The sequence below is a fragment of the Leopardus geoffroyi genome, chromosome D4 (genome assembly GCF_018350155.1).
Source record: "Leopardus geoffroyi isolate Oge1 chromosome D4, O.geoffroyi_Oge1_pat1.0, whole genome shotgun sequence".
NCBI lineage: Eukaryota > Metazoa > Chordata > Mammalia > Carnivora > Felidae > Leopardus > Leopardus geoffroyi.
The window spans coordinates 71,376,714-71,391,606 of record NC_059342.1 but is presented as its reverse complement, the minus strand read 5'-3'; the positions used below and the strand labels follow the sequence as shown (position 1 = coordinate 71,391,606).

Genomic DNA, 14,893 nt, shown 5'->3' with positions numbered 1-14,893 from the left:
AGTAACATAAAAGGAAAATAATTAATTTGAGTGTATCATAAAACGCAGAACTCTTTTACTCTAACACATTAAATCTGAAAACTCTTTAACTGACATCATTCAGTCTTTTTCATGTCTTTAAAAAATTTTTCAGAGAAACCCTCAGTCGCTTTGTAAATCACATACTTTCCTGTCTTTCTTCCTGATTTGAAATACACTAGTCTCCGTTTTATAATGCACTGGCCAGAAACCATATCACTGTGGACATTCTTGCTGCTGCAACAGGTGTTTGTCAGTTTCTTAAGTTGCTTTCCTTTCCCTGAGGTGGTGTTATTTCCGGTACATTCCAAAGGCTCTGAAAAAAAACTTTCACAGTCTCTTGCTGAGCCAACTCATGCCTCCAACCTCAAAGTTATTGAGAACTCATTGTCTTCAGGCTTTTGTTATATAGGCAAATTGTGTGAGTCTTTCTGTAATTCCAATTTTTAAGAACTAAAATATTTACTAAGAATTTTGCAAAACTGAAACTGAAAATGGAAATGACTTTTGTTCAGAAGCAAACAGTCTGGACATCTGGGAGTAGGGTTGATTATATTCCCAGCAAACCTAATGTGAAAAGGTTTTCATCATCCATTTAGACCACCCTGAAGTTTGACACACGCATAAACAAAACGGACCTTGATAACTTGCAGTCTACCTGCTGATGTTTTCCTACAAGTGAGGACTCTGCATGCCCTGTGTGGCTAGACTTTTTATTGCAGAACTTAAGCGAGGGAGGGATACTGGTAGAAAGGAGACCATCAGTCAACTGCTCCCTCTCCATACATCATACCCCTACTTCACCAAGTAAAACCCAAGCCCACCATAATATGAATAGGTCGTGATCAGAGCACACACATGCACTTTAGAACTGTGACAAGGCAACAAGAAGACAAGATTCCTCAAACAAACCTTTTGGAAGTTTCTCAGTCCCGCTGAAGGCAACCAAAGTAAGAATATGTACCAGTGGAATGTTGACGAGCTCTCTCATGATTAATCCAGGCTCAGGCAGGAGAAAGTTCCTTCTGGACAACGCAAGGAAAATGCCCCCAACAGTTTACATTTTAAAGCACAGTTTGTTACAAAAGGGTCGTCTGCTAATGACTGTTTGTGTCAGCAGCTCCACAGGCTCTAAGTATAATCAGGAATTCTCAGTCTTGGCTGTAGTGATGGACACGGCCAGCTGGTGAGTATCCACTTAGGCCAGTAATGCAAGTGTAGTGCTGGAGGAACAAGGGAAAGAAAATCCCTTTAGAATCCCTTTTAAGACAGTGGCAGAAGGACAATACCAGATGCCTTTGCAACGATCACTGTATTCCCTGAGGTATAGGTTTCCTGATCTGATTCGGTTCACCACCTCTCTCTGCTCACGCCAGCACCCTGGGTGTATGTAATCAGGCTCCTCCCCATCGCTCACGCCACCTCCTACCTCCAGCCCATTACCAGTTCCTACAGATGGTACCAACTCCATATTCCTGCATTTCTTCCCCTCCGTTGATTCCAATTAGTATAATGCTGTCCCAGTCTCCTTTCCAGACATTCATCTTCTCTGAATGATGGCAATAGCATCCTGTCTGTTCTCCTCTACTGTGTCTTGTTGTCGTCTGATCTCTTCTCAGAGATCTCTTCTCCTGTTCAAGAGGCTTCTGTGCCTCTTGGCCGCATCAAAACCTATTCAGACCTCTCTAATATGACATGGGAGGCCTTGCTGGCCCCTGCCTGTCTTGTTAGCCTCATCTGTTACAATCCGTGCCTCTATCTTAATATTTAGCAACCTGTTTCTATATGCAGCTTTCTTCCCTCTGTGAATTACTCAGGCTGTTCTGCCGGCTTGGAATTCTTTCCCCTCTCTGCACTCAGTTAACATCCATCCCAACTTGATCATGATCTCCTCCTGGGACCATCCCAGACCCAGAGTTCTATATCTTCCCAAAGTTGCATTGGGTTTGCCTCCTCTGTGTGTGTGTGTGTGTGTGTGTGTGTCTTGTGCACATGTCTATCACTGCACTTACCACATTGTTTTAAGATTTTTGCCTTATTGGTGCATCCTCATTCTTTGGCCTCATGAGTCCATGGATCTGGAAGCTGGGGGCTGCCAGCCAAATTAGTTACTTACAGCAGATCTTCCTAAAGGTGCACCTCCATGGCTTCCGAAATGTTCTACTGTGCAAATTGCCTTTTCTCACTGAATGATATGTCTTGGAGACTTTACCATGCTACTACATACCCATCATTTCTACTGACAATATAATTGTCTAAATTATGAATGTGTGATGGTATATATTTGCTCCCCAGCAATGTGTTGAGAGGACCCATTTCCCCACACTCTTATCAACATTTACCTTTGAATTCTTACATTTAAATAGAGTAAAAATGATACTTCATTGTTTTAATTTATACTTATTTCACTGAATACTATTGGTAATGAGAATTTTTCATATTTTTATTGTTATTCATTTTCCTCTTCTGTGGCTTTGGTCTGTATTCCTCTTACATCATTTTTATTTTTCTTATTTATAGGAATTTTAAATGTATGCTCAATATAAATAATTTATGTCCTTTGTTGTATATATTGTCAATATTTTCCATGTGGAACACCTCTGCTACCGAACCATAGAGAGCTTGTGTTAAATCAGTTCTTCCTTCCTAGATCAGGACCTGTGAGGACCTGGTTATCCAGGGCTGTTGGAAGCTTCTGTGCTCCATTAACAAGAAATAATGTGCAAAGCCAGATCTGTCTACCGGACTTCTTTGTTATTTAAATTAATAGATTCACCCTTTTGGGGAGCTTGGCTAAACATGAGTTTGAGTCCTTAAACTGCAATCAAAATAATGCTAGTGTAATTTTAACAGAAGACATATAGATTTGATTAGGTTTCTGCTGAGAACATCCTGTGAATGCTGTGTATTTCATGAGAAATTTGAATGTCAATAAGATGAGCACATTTTTTTATGTGAAATTTAGGAATCAGCAGGATGAACAGTGTGGCTACCTATCATTTCCATAAATAACACTAGAGAAAGTGCAGGGTTCTGGAAATTTGGTCGACTTTGGATTTATGAGCCCCCCAAGGACCCTCTTCCTTCAGATGTCCAGGAGGAGGACTTATAAGGGAGCACTCTTCATCCCCTTTCCTCTGAAATAAAGAACAAGCAATGATGACACCTGTCTTGAATCCAGTAGGAACTGCCCCCTCTAGGCCAGGAACCCCAGGAAGTTATTTCCTACTTCATATTCCACCATGACCTGAGTCTGAAGGTGACCACAGTACCATGCAGGGTTAGGGGGGAGACAAAACCCCATTGAGGGAAAATTGAAGCTAGAATTTGAGGGAGAGTGCTGGCTCAAGATGAAGCAGTCATTGTCTGAGAGAAGCCCATGAGGAGTGTGGTTTAGGTAGGAACACCACAGCAGGTTCCAAAGTGTGGCAGCCAGTTACATTCCTTGCAGCAATTTCTTGTACCCCTGATATGAAATGGCCGTCTATCCTACAGTACAATCTGCTGTGCCTTACAATAGCAGACTTAGTCAGCCCTGTGGAGTGAGACTGGGCACCAGTCCTCAGGGCATGAGGAGAGTAGGTGAGGCGGATGGCCAGTCTTCCCATTAATAAAATACAGTCAGGGGCACCTTGGTGACTCAGTTGATTAAGCGTCTGACTCTTGATTTTGGCTCAGGTCATGATCTCGCAGTTTGTGAGTTCGAGGCCCGCATTGGGCTTTGTGCTGACAGTGTGGAGCCTGCTTGGAATCCTCTCTCTCCCTCTCTCTCTGCACCTCCTCTGCTTGCTTGCTCTCTCTCTTTACTTTAAATAAATAAATAAACATTTAAAATAATAAATAAATACGCCAATGAAGCTTGCCTGGCTACCTCTGCTATCTTTGCTTCTTCATCTCAGAAGCTGGCCAAAACTCCCAGGAAGTAGGATCAAAGAGCGAGTAGCACCGTTCTGAGCCACATCTCAAACTAGACACTGGCGTTCAGCTGCACAGCAGCTGATGACACTAGCCCCATTCGTGCTGGAGTCAGCACATCACCAAGTTAGTGCTTCTGGTCTGCACCAGGCTCTCATACATCTGGTGAAGCTTGGCAAAGAGCCCCTTCTAATTATCACAAAGGGCAATGACCTAATTCTTTGCCTCACTGGTCAGCAGACAACGGGTCATGAATGCCACATGGATTGCCCTTTCCAGAAAACTCCTGGGGAATCAAAGAGATAGTGGTAGGGTTATATTTTTTTTTAATGGATGGGATCTCCCCATTGACTGTGAGGATAGCTATTAGAGGTGCATCAGGATTTTTGGAGCCTATACCTTATAAAATTGGAAAGGACTCTTGAAAGAAAATGTTCAGTGAATGAATGAATTATACTGAATACCTACTGTATGTGGGACATTCAGCAACAAGAGATGGGGCTTAATGTCTCGTGAGGGAATGAATAACAAACAATTACATAAATAAATAAATAAATAAATAAATAAATAAATAAATAAATTAGAATCTGGAGAGATACACTACATTGTAAGATTATATAAAAACTGAGCCTGAAAAAAAATGAGCCTGGCCTAGTTAGGGAAGCAAGAAATGCTCTTCTGAGGAAGTGCCACTTTGGCTTCCCGCTGCAGGATAACTCAAAGTCAGACAGCCAGACTCGGGAGGTGTGGGCGTAGACTCTTAACAGGCAGTGGGAGAAGAATGTGGAAATGGCTGGGGATATGGAGACCATGGTGCTGTGATAGAAATGAAAATTGTTTGGAGTGCAGGAAGGGGAAAGGTACAGAGGCAGATAGGGGAGATCACTCAGGGTTTTGTATGTCTCAGTAAGAGCTTCATTCTACAAGAAGTGAAACGCCCTGGGAATGTAGATTGCAGTGCAAGCTACAGACGTGAATCTGATATGCTGAAGGGAGCGCGTGAAAGGAGAGGAAGCCTTAGATCTGAGCCATGACACGTTCCAACCTCTAAATGCCAGTGAAAGATAAAGAGCTAGAAAAAGAGATAGACACAGAGCAGCTAGTTGGGTAGAAAGCTATATACTAATAAAGTAGAGTGGCACACAAGGGAAGGGAAGAGAGCATTTCTAGAAGGTGAGCATGGAGTATGTGGAATGCCCCTAAGCGGTCAAGTAGGAAGGAGTTGAAAGGTTTCCACTGAATTTAGCATCATAGAAGTGGTTTATGATCTTGGTGAAGGGCAGTCCTGGGGAGCAGTGGGGAAGGAGCTAAGACCCTGGAGTGGTGTATGCAGACTGGAGAGTGAACAGGATGTGAGGAAATAGAGACAGTATGTGGGGAGGATTCTCTCAAGAAGAGTGACAAGGAGAAAGCCAAGCAGCAGCTGGAGGGAAGGGTTGGACAGAGACAGAATTTATTCTTTTTTTTTTTTCTTTTTAGTAGGCTCTATACCTAACATTGAACTCACAATCCCTAGACCAAGAGTCGCATACTCTACCAACTGAGCCAGCCAGACGCCCCAGAAGTCATTCTTTATTTATTTTGAAGGTGTGCTGTGAGGGATCCTGTAGAGAGAAAGAGATTAAAGACACAGAAAAAGAAAAGATAATAGGTAGTTCAAGGTCTCCAGGAAGGCAGGAGGGACTGGAGCTCTAAGCACTGGATCTTGTAATAGGAGATGATGAGGAAGGGGTAAGTAGGCATATTTGTAGGTGAGAATGGGGAAGTTTACTGAGCCCTCATCTAATGACTTCTATCATCTCTGTGAAGTAGAAGGTGAGGTTGAAGAAGATTTAAAACAGTTATTCTGGAAAATAAGAGAGCCCACAGTTGAGGTTGTTGTTAGAAAGTTATGCTGATATCGTACACCCTAGTGTGTTTTTTTTTTTTCACCAGCCCTTCTCAGCTTCACAAATGACAGATGTTGAATGGTTAGGTTTATTTTGGGGGGTGGGGGGAGGAAAGGGTATTTGTTAGTGATACATTAGTCCAGGGAAGCAGCATTCCAGAAGAGAGAGGGAAATGCGATGCTAGGGAGCAAAGTGGATGTATTGAGAACAGACACAGTCAATAAGTGGTGATACTGGCAGCACAAAGAAGGTAGGAACGTGGACAATGGAAGGAGCAAAAACCGGAAAGAGATTCAGTGATGTGGGGTAGCTTCAAGTCAATTCAGGGGTCCACCTGGGGAACATGGCCCATGACCTGGGGCCATTTTGCTTATGTGCAGTTAAGTTCATTTCTCAGAGGGGAGACCAGCTCTGAGTCCACTGTTCCTGCCCATGAAGGACAATGAGGTGGTTGGAGAGGAAAGGGTAGATTGGAGACAAATATGGAAAAGATTGGGTCATAAAGGCAAAACGAACACCAGATTTTCAGCTTGAAAACTTCAGTGGAGTTGGGCTGCTGGAGTGTGGAGACCTGGTGAGCCTATTGGTGGGTGAGCAGGCAACGGGGTGGGGGTAGGTGGAAGAAAAATCAAATGAATGTAGAAAGTGGAGTCTTTAATTGTATGATAGCAGGAACTTCTGAAAGGAAAAGAAGTCTACTAAAATGATCAACTTGTATCATATAAAATTTATAAATTTATATCTTAGGCTGCTGTCTGGGTCCCAAAATGAAATAGATGGCCTGCTCAACTAGAATACAAGGAGATATATAGGTGTAAGGTGTTCGGAAAGTGCAAGAATTAGTGTAGAGACTGTGAACCACCAACAGGTGCTTTTTACCATCTCTAGGCCTGAGGGTTGAAGGAGCAGAAAACCACTTATCGGAATCTAAAGACTAAGTCATGGGAGAGCTTCCTAGTAGGAGCTAAGACTTTTGGTTGAGGGATTCAGGTAGCTCACGAGAATGCTTTTGATTTCTGGCAGATCCTCACCATTGGCCAAACCCAGTAAGGAACTGGAGGGCAAGAAAGCCCATTGATCAGTTTCCACAGGCACAGAACAGGGGACAAGTAGATCGGGAGGACAAATGGAAGGAGACCCCAGCTGGTCTCTTTAAAGAGTTCCAGCTTCTCCCAGAGCACAAACCACACACCAGATGAGACTTCACGCCGGTTCTCCGATTTGTCTGCAACAGTTACCTTTGCAGTCATTCGATCAGCATATCACACTTTACCCCGCCTCTCTGCTTACCCCCAAAGACTAAGCTGCTTCTCGGTCATACCACCTCTGGTCTCTCTGAAGTATATCTTTGGTACCCCAGCATGTTATAGGGGTTTTTCCAGAGTACGGGTCTGCCTGTCTGGATTTTCCGTACTCTCTATTCTCTGAGACCTCCAACCTGTTGGTCGCCTGCATGAACACAGTGCTCCTTCCTGGTTCATCCAGCCCCACTCTCAGTCTGAAAACCCAATGGAAAACGCAGACGTGGCTACAGTTCAAAGACCCTGAAGTTCACACATATGGTATAAATCATTCTGAGGGAAGAAGCCCTCCACCATGCTTCCCGGGGAGGTCCGTTCGTCCCATCGGCCTCCGCCAGAGAAAGCTGCGGGGTCGCTGTTGTTCTTGCAGGTCATCCACCCTGCCTCAGTCTGCTGGCACAAGCTGTTTAGACCCTTGATGCTGCTGCCAGAGGGATTTTTTTTTTTTAATTTATCCCCTGGGGTACCTGGGTGGCTCAGCTGGTTAAGCCTCCGACTTCGGCTCAGATCATAATCTCACTGTTCATGAGTTTGAGCCTACATCGGGCTCTGTGCTGACAGCTCAGAGCCTGGAGCCTGCTTCGGATTCTGTGTCTTCCTCTCTCTCTGCCCCTCCCCCACGCACACTTTGTCTGTCTGTCTCTCAAAAATAACCATTACCAAAAAAAAAATTAAAAATTGTCTACCACTCACCTATTAGAATGGGCAAAATCTGTAACACTGGCGAGGATGTGAAGCCGTAGGAAATCTCACCCGTTGCTGGTGGCAATGCAAAAGGAGTCTGCCGTTTTGGAAGACTGGCAGTATCTTACCAAACTAAACATACTCCTACCATATGATCCAGCAGTCATACTTCTTGGTATTTACCCAAAGGGGTGAAAAAATGTTGACACAAAAACCTGTACACAGTCGTTGATAGCAGATTTATTCATAATTGCCAAAACTTAGAAGCAACCAAGCTGTTCTTCAGTAGGTGAGTGGATAAATAAACTGTGGCACATGCAGACAATGGACTGTTATTCAGCTCTCCAAAGAAATGAGCTATGGCACCATGAAAAGACGTGGAGGAATCTTAAAAGCCTGTCACTAAGTGCAAGAAGCCAATCTGAAAAGGCTACATACTATATGATTCCAACTATATGACATTGTAGAAAAAGTCAAACTATGGAGACGGTAAAAAGATCAGTGGTTTCTGGACGCAGTGGGAGAATAGGCAGAAGAAGAGAACAGTGCCTGAATAGGCCGAGCACAGATGATTTTTAGGGCGGTGAAAATACTCTATATGATATAATAAAGATAGCTATATGTCATTATACACTTGTTCAAATCCACAGAGCATATGATAGCAAGAGTGGACCCTAAGGTAAGCAGTGGACTTTGGGTGGTGATGATGGGTCAGGATAAGTTCATCTCTGCCAAAATATGTACTACCCTAGTGAATGATGTTGATAGAGGGGGAGGTTAAGCAGGTGTAGGGATAGGGAGAATAGGAGAAATCTCTGTACCTCCTCAGTACTGTTGTGAACCTAAACAGCTCTCAAAAATAAAGTCTTAAAAAAAGCATCTGTAGCTCTGTGCAATAGCAGGGTTATAGCCAATTAGTCAATGAGGCATGACTATTGCTAATTGAAAAAATATATATATAAGGGTCCAGTACAATGATATTATTCAATTTGTTTTAATTTTTAAAATTTTTTTTTAACATTTATTTATTTTTGAGACAGAGAGAGACAGAGCATGAACGGGGGAGGGTCAGAGAGAGGGAGACACAGAATCCGAAACAAGCTCCAGGCTCTGAGCTGTCAGCACAGAGCCCGACACGGGGCTCGAACTCACGGACCGCGAGATCATGACCTGAGCCGGAGTCGGCCGCTTAACTGACTGAGCCACCCAGGCGCCCCTGTTTTAATTTTTTAACGTTTATTCATTTTTGAGAGAGAGAGAAAGAGACAAAGCATGAGTGGGAGAGGGGCAGAGAGAGAGAGGGAGACACCAAATCTGAAATGGGCTCTAGGCTCCGAGCTGTTAGCACAGAGCCCGACACGGGGCTCAAACTCATGAACCGCGAGGTCATGACCTGAGCCAAAGTTGGACCCTTAACCTGACTGAGCCACCCAGGCGCCGCTCAATTTATGTTTTCATTAAAGTTTTTATATATAAAAAATTATGACAACTACAGGTGGCATATTATAAGCAAGTACAAAGCATAAAATCTTCTTTGCCAGGAAGGCATTAGTCTCTATAGCGAAGTCATTTTTGGTTTTGTTTCTTAGACTGAGTATCCGAAACGTTTCGTATGTTTGTATGGGTTTTGGAAGCCCAGCTCTGCCTCTGTAAGCTGAGAAAAACGAATACTTACTCTCGTGGACCCTGATAGGTGGATACAGATGAGTGACCTCAGCTCAGCCAATCAGACACGTCTGCTGGGACTCTGAATTTGGAGCAAGTGACACAAAGAAGGAGGTAGTGAGAATTCATTCCAGTGGTGGCGGCATCACGCGTTCGATGGCACCGGAGCCAAGAGTAGCACGCAGCCACGGCGGCTCCTCAGCAGTATCCTGTGTCCGGTGATGGCAGCGCTGGTGGCCATGCTCAGCGTCAGCAGCGGAGCTGCGTCACCCCTACCGGGCTGTTCCTCGGTCGAGAGCTTGGCCATGGTGCTTGCCACCTGACTGCCTTGGTTCCTGCGTGCCTCTCCAGTATTCCTGTGTGTTTTGTAAGCTGCCCAGTAGCCTTCCAAAACATTTCCTTCCTCCCAAGTTAACCCTTTCTCTCGAGTTACATGATACATACACACACACACACACACACACACACACACTTATTTGTAGGAAATATATATACATCTAAAATATAATTAAATGAATAAATGTGTAATATATGAATATAATGTATTTTATTTAATTAATTTATTTAAATTTATTTATTAATTTATATATATTTATATTTATATATTTATATTTATTTATATTATATTTATATTTATTAATTTATAAATTAATTTATTTAATTAATTTAATTAAATTTATTAAATTAAATACATTATAATGTATATGTGTGTTTGTGTGTGTGTGTGTGTGTATGTATATATATATATATATATATATATTCTCATGGAAAAACCTTTAATAGGACACAAAACCTAGAAGTCATATAAGGATGACTCCATTTGACTACATAACGTTTTAAAATCCACCTGGGGGAAAAAGAAACATGTTGCCAAAGGTTAAATATCAAAGTGAAATTAAAAAAAAAAAAAAAACAGCACCCAACTTGCTAAGCTAATAGATACGTACGTACATACTCGTTATGTATCTTACTTGAATTTTCCTCAACATGTGAAAGTATTGGCCATTCTTTTTGCTTAAGATTCTTCTTCACTTGGCCTTTTTATGATAGAGTTAATTTCCTGGTTTTCATGTTATTTTTTTGTTGTCCCCTTCATAAATTCCCCACCCTGCCCCATTCCTTCATGCAGAATTTAAATGTTTATTTTCCCAAGTTAAGTCTTTGGCACACCTCTCCTGAGTGTGCCATACTCTAAGAGTTGTTTCGACCATTTTACAGCATTAGAAAACATCTAAATATGTATGACTCTTACCTGTAGCTCTGAATTAAATCTCTGTCGGAAACACCTGTATAACTAGTCGCCTGTGTGGCTAGCTCACAAGCAACTGAAACTCAAGATATATAATATTGAGATATAATATTATTAATCTTAAAAACGTTTAATATTTAACTAGAATTAGCAATGCAATCAGAGAGGAAGGACAGGAAACCTTCAAACTTTGCTTTCTCTCCCCATTGTTGCAAAAGGCTCTCTGAGACAGAATGCCACTTTCACAGGCCACAGCTCTAAAATGGCTTTCTACTGCTGTCATTGAGCTAAAATATTAGCTGGAAGCCAACATGCCTCCACATACTGTACCCGGTTCCAAGCACCTGTAAGTGAAGGTGTCAGCGGGAAAGTTGGAAAATACACACTTTTTCTTATTGGCGAGTTCTTTGAAAACAGGAACTTCAGAATAGTGACTGGCACATGCGATGTGTATAATAAATACGAGTTGTTGGGGCGCCTGGGTGGCGCAGTCGGTTAAGCGTCCGACTTCAGCCAGGTCACGATCTCGCAGTCCGTGAGTTCGAGCCCCGCGTCGGGCTCTGGGCTGATGGCTCAGAGCCTGGAGCCTGTTTCCGATTCTGTGTCTCCCTCTCTCTCTGCCCCTCCCCCGTTCATGCTCTGTCTCTCTCTGTCCCAAAAATAAATAAACGTTGAAAAAAAAATTAAAAAAAAAAATACGAGTTGTGCATAAATTCAGAGCTTTTTCAGGTTGACATGGCTCTCGGTTGACTTGTAACACATGATTCTCAATGTTCAAGTGCTCTCAGGGATAAGATAGGATGAGAAAAGAGCTAGCCCCAGTAGAGCTATCTGTATCTCCACCTATGGTGTTCTCCACTGTTTGTTCCCCAACTGCCCCAGCCCTATATGGAAAAGGGATGTAGTTATGGGGAGTTGTGGGAGAGAGCTTGGGAAGGTATTATAGTCTCAGAGCTGATGAAATTCAAACTTCCAAGACTCTCAAGACCTAGAGCCTAAATTTCTGCTGACCAAAGAATCTGTCTTAATTTAAATAAATCCAAGATGCTAGTACCTGGAGAAATTGATCCTAAGTCCTATAACCTCAATATGTCCAATACTAAACTCATCATCTTCCCTAAAGCCTGGGAATTCCTTTTTTTTTTTTTTTTTTTAATTCCTTTATCTCTTGTTTCAGTGAATATCACATCTTCTATTCGGCTTCCTAACCCATTGAGCTCTGAGTCATCCCCGACACCTTTCTTTTTCCTTAACCCATCAAGTTTACATTCTGAAGGCCTATCTGGATTGTCCCTTTCTCACTGCCCTCCCCACGCCACTTTTAGTTCTCATTAATTTATGGTCTGCTTCCTAAGCTGCAGCGAGTGGGTCTCCCTACCAATCAGTTCTCTACGCCGATGTGAGAGCACTCCTTCTAGTATATAAATTTGCCCACGTCATTCTCCTGTTTAGAATGTTTTATGACTTCCTGCTGCTTTGGGGGTAAACTCCACGCTCCCTTTGTTGGCAGTCCTCTGCTGCCCTCTCCTCCCTCTTTCTTCGCCTTCCCTTCCTCACACTCTTTGTTCAAGGAGTAACTGTAGGTGCCTCGGAATCACCACCACACTTGTTCTGACCTCCATGCCTTTTAACATGGTTTCCTTTCTGCTGGAATGTCACTCTCCTGTTTTCTTTTAGCCAAACATGGCTTGTCCTTCAAGATTCCACCTGGTTCTGGCCTCTCTGAGAAGTTTCATTTGATGCCCCAGTCTAAATTGCCTGCCCCCTGCTCTCAGCAGAAGCTCCCACTCTGGGCTCCTCTCTTTCTTAACCCACAGCACAGGTAGTAGAATTCTTAGCTGATCTTGACTCTTTCTCTCCACAAGAAGGTGAGCTTATTGAACACTGATTTTTGTGTTCTTTATGTCTGTGATTCCTGTGCCTAACAGAGTTCCTGATGTATTGTAGCCCCTGGTACCTATTTTATGATGAAAGACTGGATAAATGAAACCACATCCTTCTTTCTCCCTAAGAATTTTAGACCTTGCTGGTAGATTCTCTTGATAGGGGGATGAAGCATTAAAGAGATTTCCTTGGCTTATTCCCTTAGGTCTTCTCCCCCACCCCCCACCCCCCGCCCTTTTCTTTATAGTAGCATGTGGAGTGCTGAGTTGCACAGAGCTGCATTTTGCAACTTGGGGAAGCGATTGTTGGGAGGCCCACTGAATGCTGGAGAGAGAGGAGAGCTGGAGTTACAGAGTGCTACATATTTGAAGTCTATGCTTTGGTAGAGAAGAAAAGTTATCTGTGTTACTCATCTGGTTAAATTAGGAGGGAAATGGTGAGCAGGAATTCAAGGCATATTCTGTGTACAGGAAAAGAGTATATTTGATTTGGGCCTTCTTTGGCCTTTGTCATTTGGGGACCTGAGGGTAGCGGTAAGCCAATGCCCTTCCTTGGTTCCTCTTATGATAAAACTGGTACCTGAGTCCCCCAGGGTTTTCCCTTCTATAGCCTCATCTTTTCTGCTTCCCTCAATCACAAACCTCATCCAGAGTTTCCTGAATCATTATGAACAGACACAGAAGACTGGAAACCATTGTGGAAGCTCCTATCAGGATGACAGATTCGCCCCTCTTTCTCACTGCTTGTCTCCTTTCTGCTTCTTCATTATAACTGGAGTGTTCCAGACTCCTACCACATATTCCTCAAATATGTTAGATTGGTTTTTAGGGCACCGTGAGATCACCTCCAAAGGAAACATCCCGTCCTAGGAACTTCATTTCTCAGTTTAGTCCCAGCATTGTTTATATCTTCTAACCCTGGCTTAGAGATGCCCAATTGAATTCAGTTCAGCAGGTCATGGCTAGGCACTAGGCCAGGCCCTGGAGTCCAAAGGAAACATCGACAACTGCTTCCAGTAGGCCATGTGCAGTGTAAGGAGAGAAGCTCTTGGCAGGGTTCAGAGCACTGCCCAAGGGTCAGAGCAACCCTCGCCAAGCCTGCCCTGGCAGTTGCTGGAGTGGTGCAGGCAGGCTCTAAGATGGCCCCCCAATGCACAATTCTCTTTCTTGGAGTGTGGTCTGGATTTAATGACTCACTTCTGAAGACCAGAACACAGCAAAAGTGATGTTATTTCACTTACGAGATTAGGTTCTAAAAAGATTCTTCTTCTATCAGGGGGTTTCAGAACAACAGGACTCGGTGAAGCAGAAGGAGGAACAGAAATGATGTTGAGGTTTTGGGATAGAATAACTAGGTGGATGTGTATCAGGAACTGAGATGCTGAAGATTGGATTAAAAACCAGTTTGGGAGGGGGGGAATGTTCTTAATGATGATTTTCTATTTGGATGTGAAGTTTGAGATGTTTATGTGACAATGCAAATAAAAATGTCTGCTAAGTAGGACCAATTTAGGTCCGAAGCTCAGAAAAGAGGTTTGGGCTTGAGTATAAACTGGGGGAGTTGTCAGCACACTGATGATGTTTAATCATGAGACAGCACAGATTGTCATGGGTGAGTACAGATGGAGCCAAAGTGAGGACCCGGGATCGAGCCCTTAGCAATGTCAACTGTGAGAGGCCGTATTGAAGAAGAACACGTTAATAAGGCAGGAGAGAGTGGTCAACAGCTGCCAGAGAAGCTGGAGGAAGTCCAGGCATGTGCATTCTTGTGGGAAAGAGAAGGAAGTTCCCTGAGAAGATGGGAGTGGTCGGCTTCGTCAGGGGGTTTTGAGTGGGTCAGGGAGTTTAGGAATGGGAAGTGGCCATTAAAATTGGGAAGTAAACATTAAAAGAAAAGAAAAGAAAAGAAAGAAACCTAAAGCATGATACATTTGAATTGTTAACACCATAGTTAAAGTAGCTTGGTAAATTGCTTCCCAAAATGACTAGCCCTAGTTTTTGCCATAGGTTGAAAGATCAGAAAATGAATATAGTCGACTTGCCCTTCACCTTACCTAGCAGTAATTGCTAGTTGCACACACAGATTATAAAAATGCTTCTTTACATGCTTGAATTCAGCCATCTTGAATGAATTCTAGATGCTAGATGCATCTTCTAGCATCTTCTATAAGTAATGCAGTACACTTACAGTGACTATGTTAGATAAATAAGGGCTCAGGAAGTGTGCATGTATGTCAACACTGCGTGGAAAGGAATTTTCTAGTTTTGAAAACTATACCACCCCAGGGG

At 43.0% G+C, this 14,893-nt stretch overlaps 1 protein-coding gene and 1 long non-coding RNA gene across 2 annotated transcripts in view; one reads left to right on the top strand and one right to left on the bottom strand.

Annotated features, from left to right (window-relative positions):
* MUSK (muscle associated receptor tyrosine kinase) overlaps window positions 1-1,877 on the bottom strand; it is a 92,398-nt gene extending 90,521 nt beyond the window's left edge. The window contains exon 1 of the mRNA XM_045469647.1: window positions 931-1,877. Coding sequence (XP_045325603.1) covers window positions 931-1,009 — 79 coding nt within the window. The 5' untranslated portion in view covers window positions 1,010-1,877. The remainder of the gene's footprint in view (window positions 1-930) is intronic.
* The window catches only part of LOC123593579, a 94,729-nt gene extending 84,792 nt beyond the window's left edge, over window positions 1-9,937 (top strand). Inside the window, exon 3 of the long non-coding RNA XR_006710390.1 lies at window positions 9,501-9,937. This is a non-coding gene — a long non-coding RNA (uncharacterized LOC123593579). The remainder of the gene's footprint in view (window positions 1-9,500) is intronic.
* The last annotated feature ends 4,956 nt before the right edge of the window (window positions 9,938-14,893 follow it).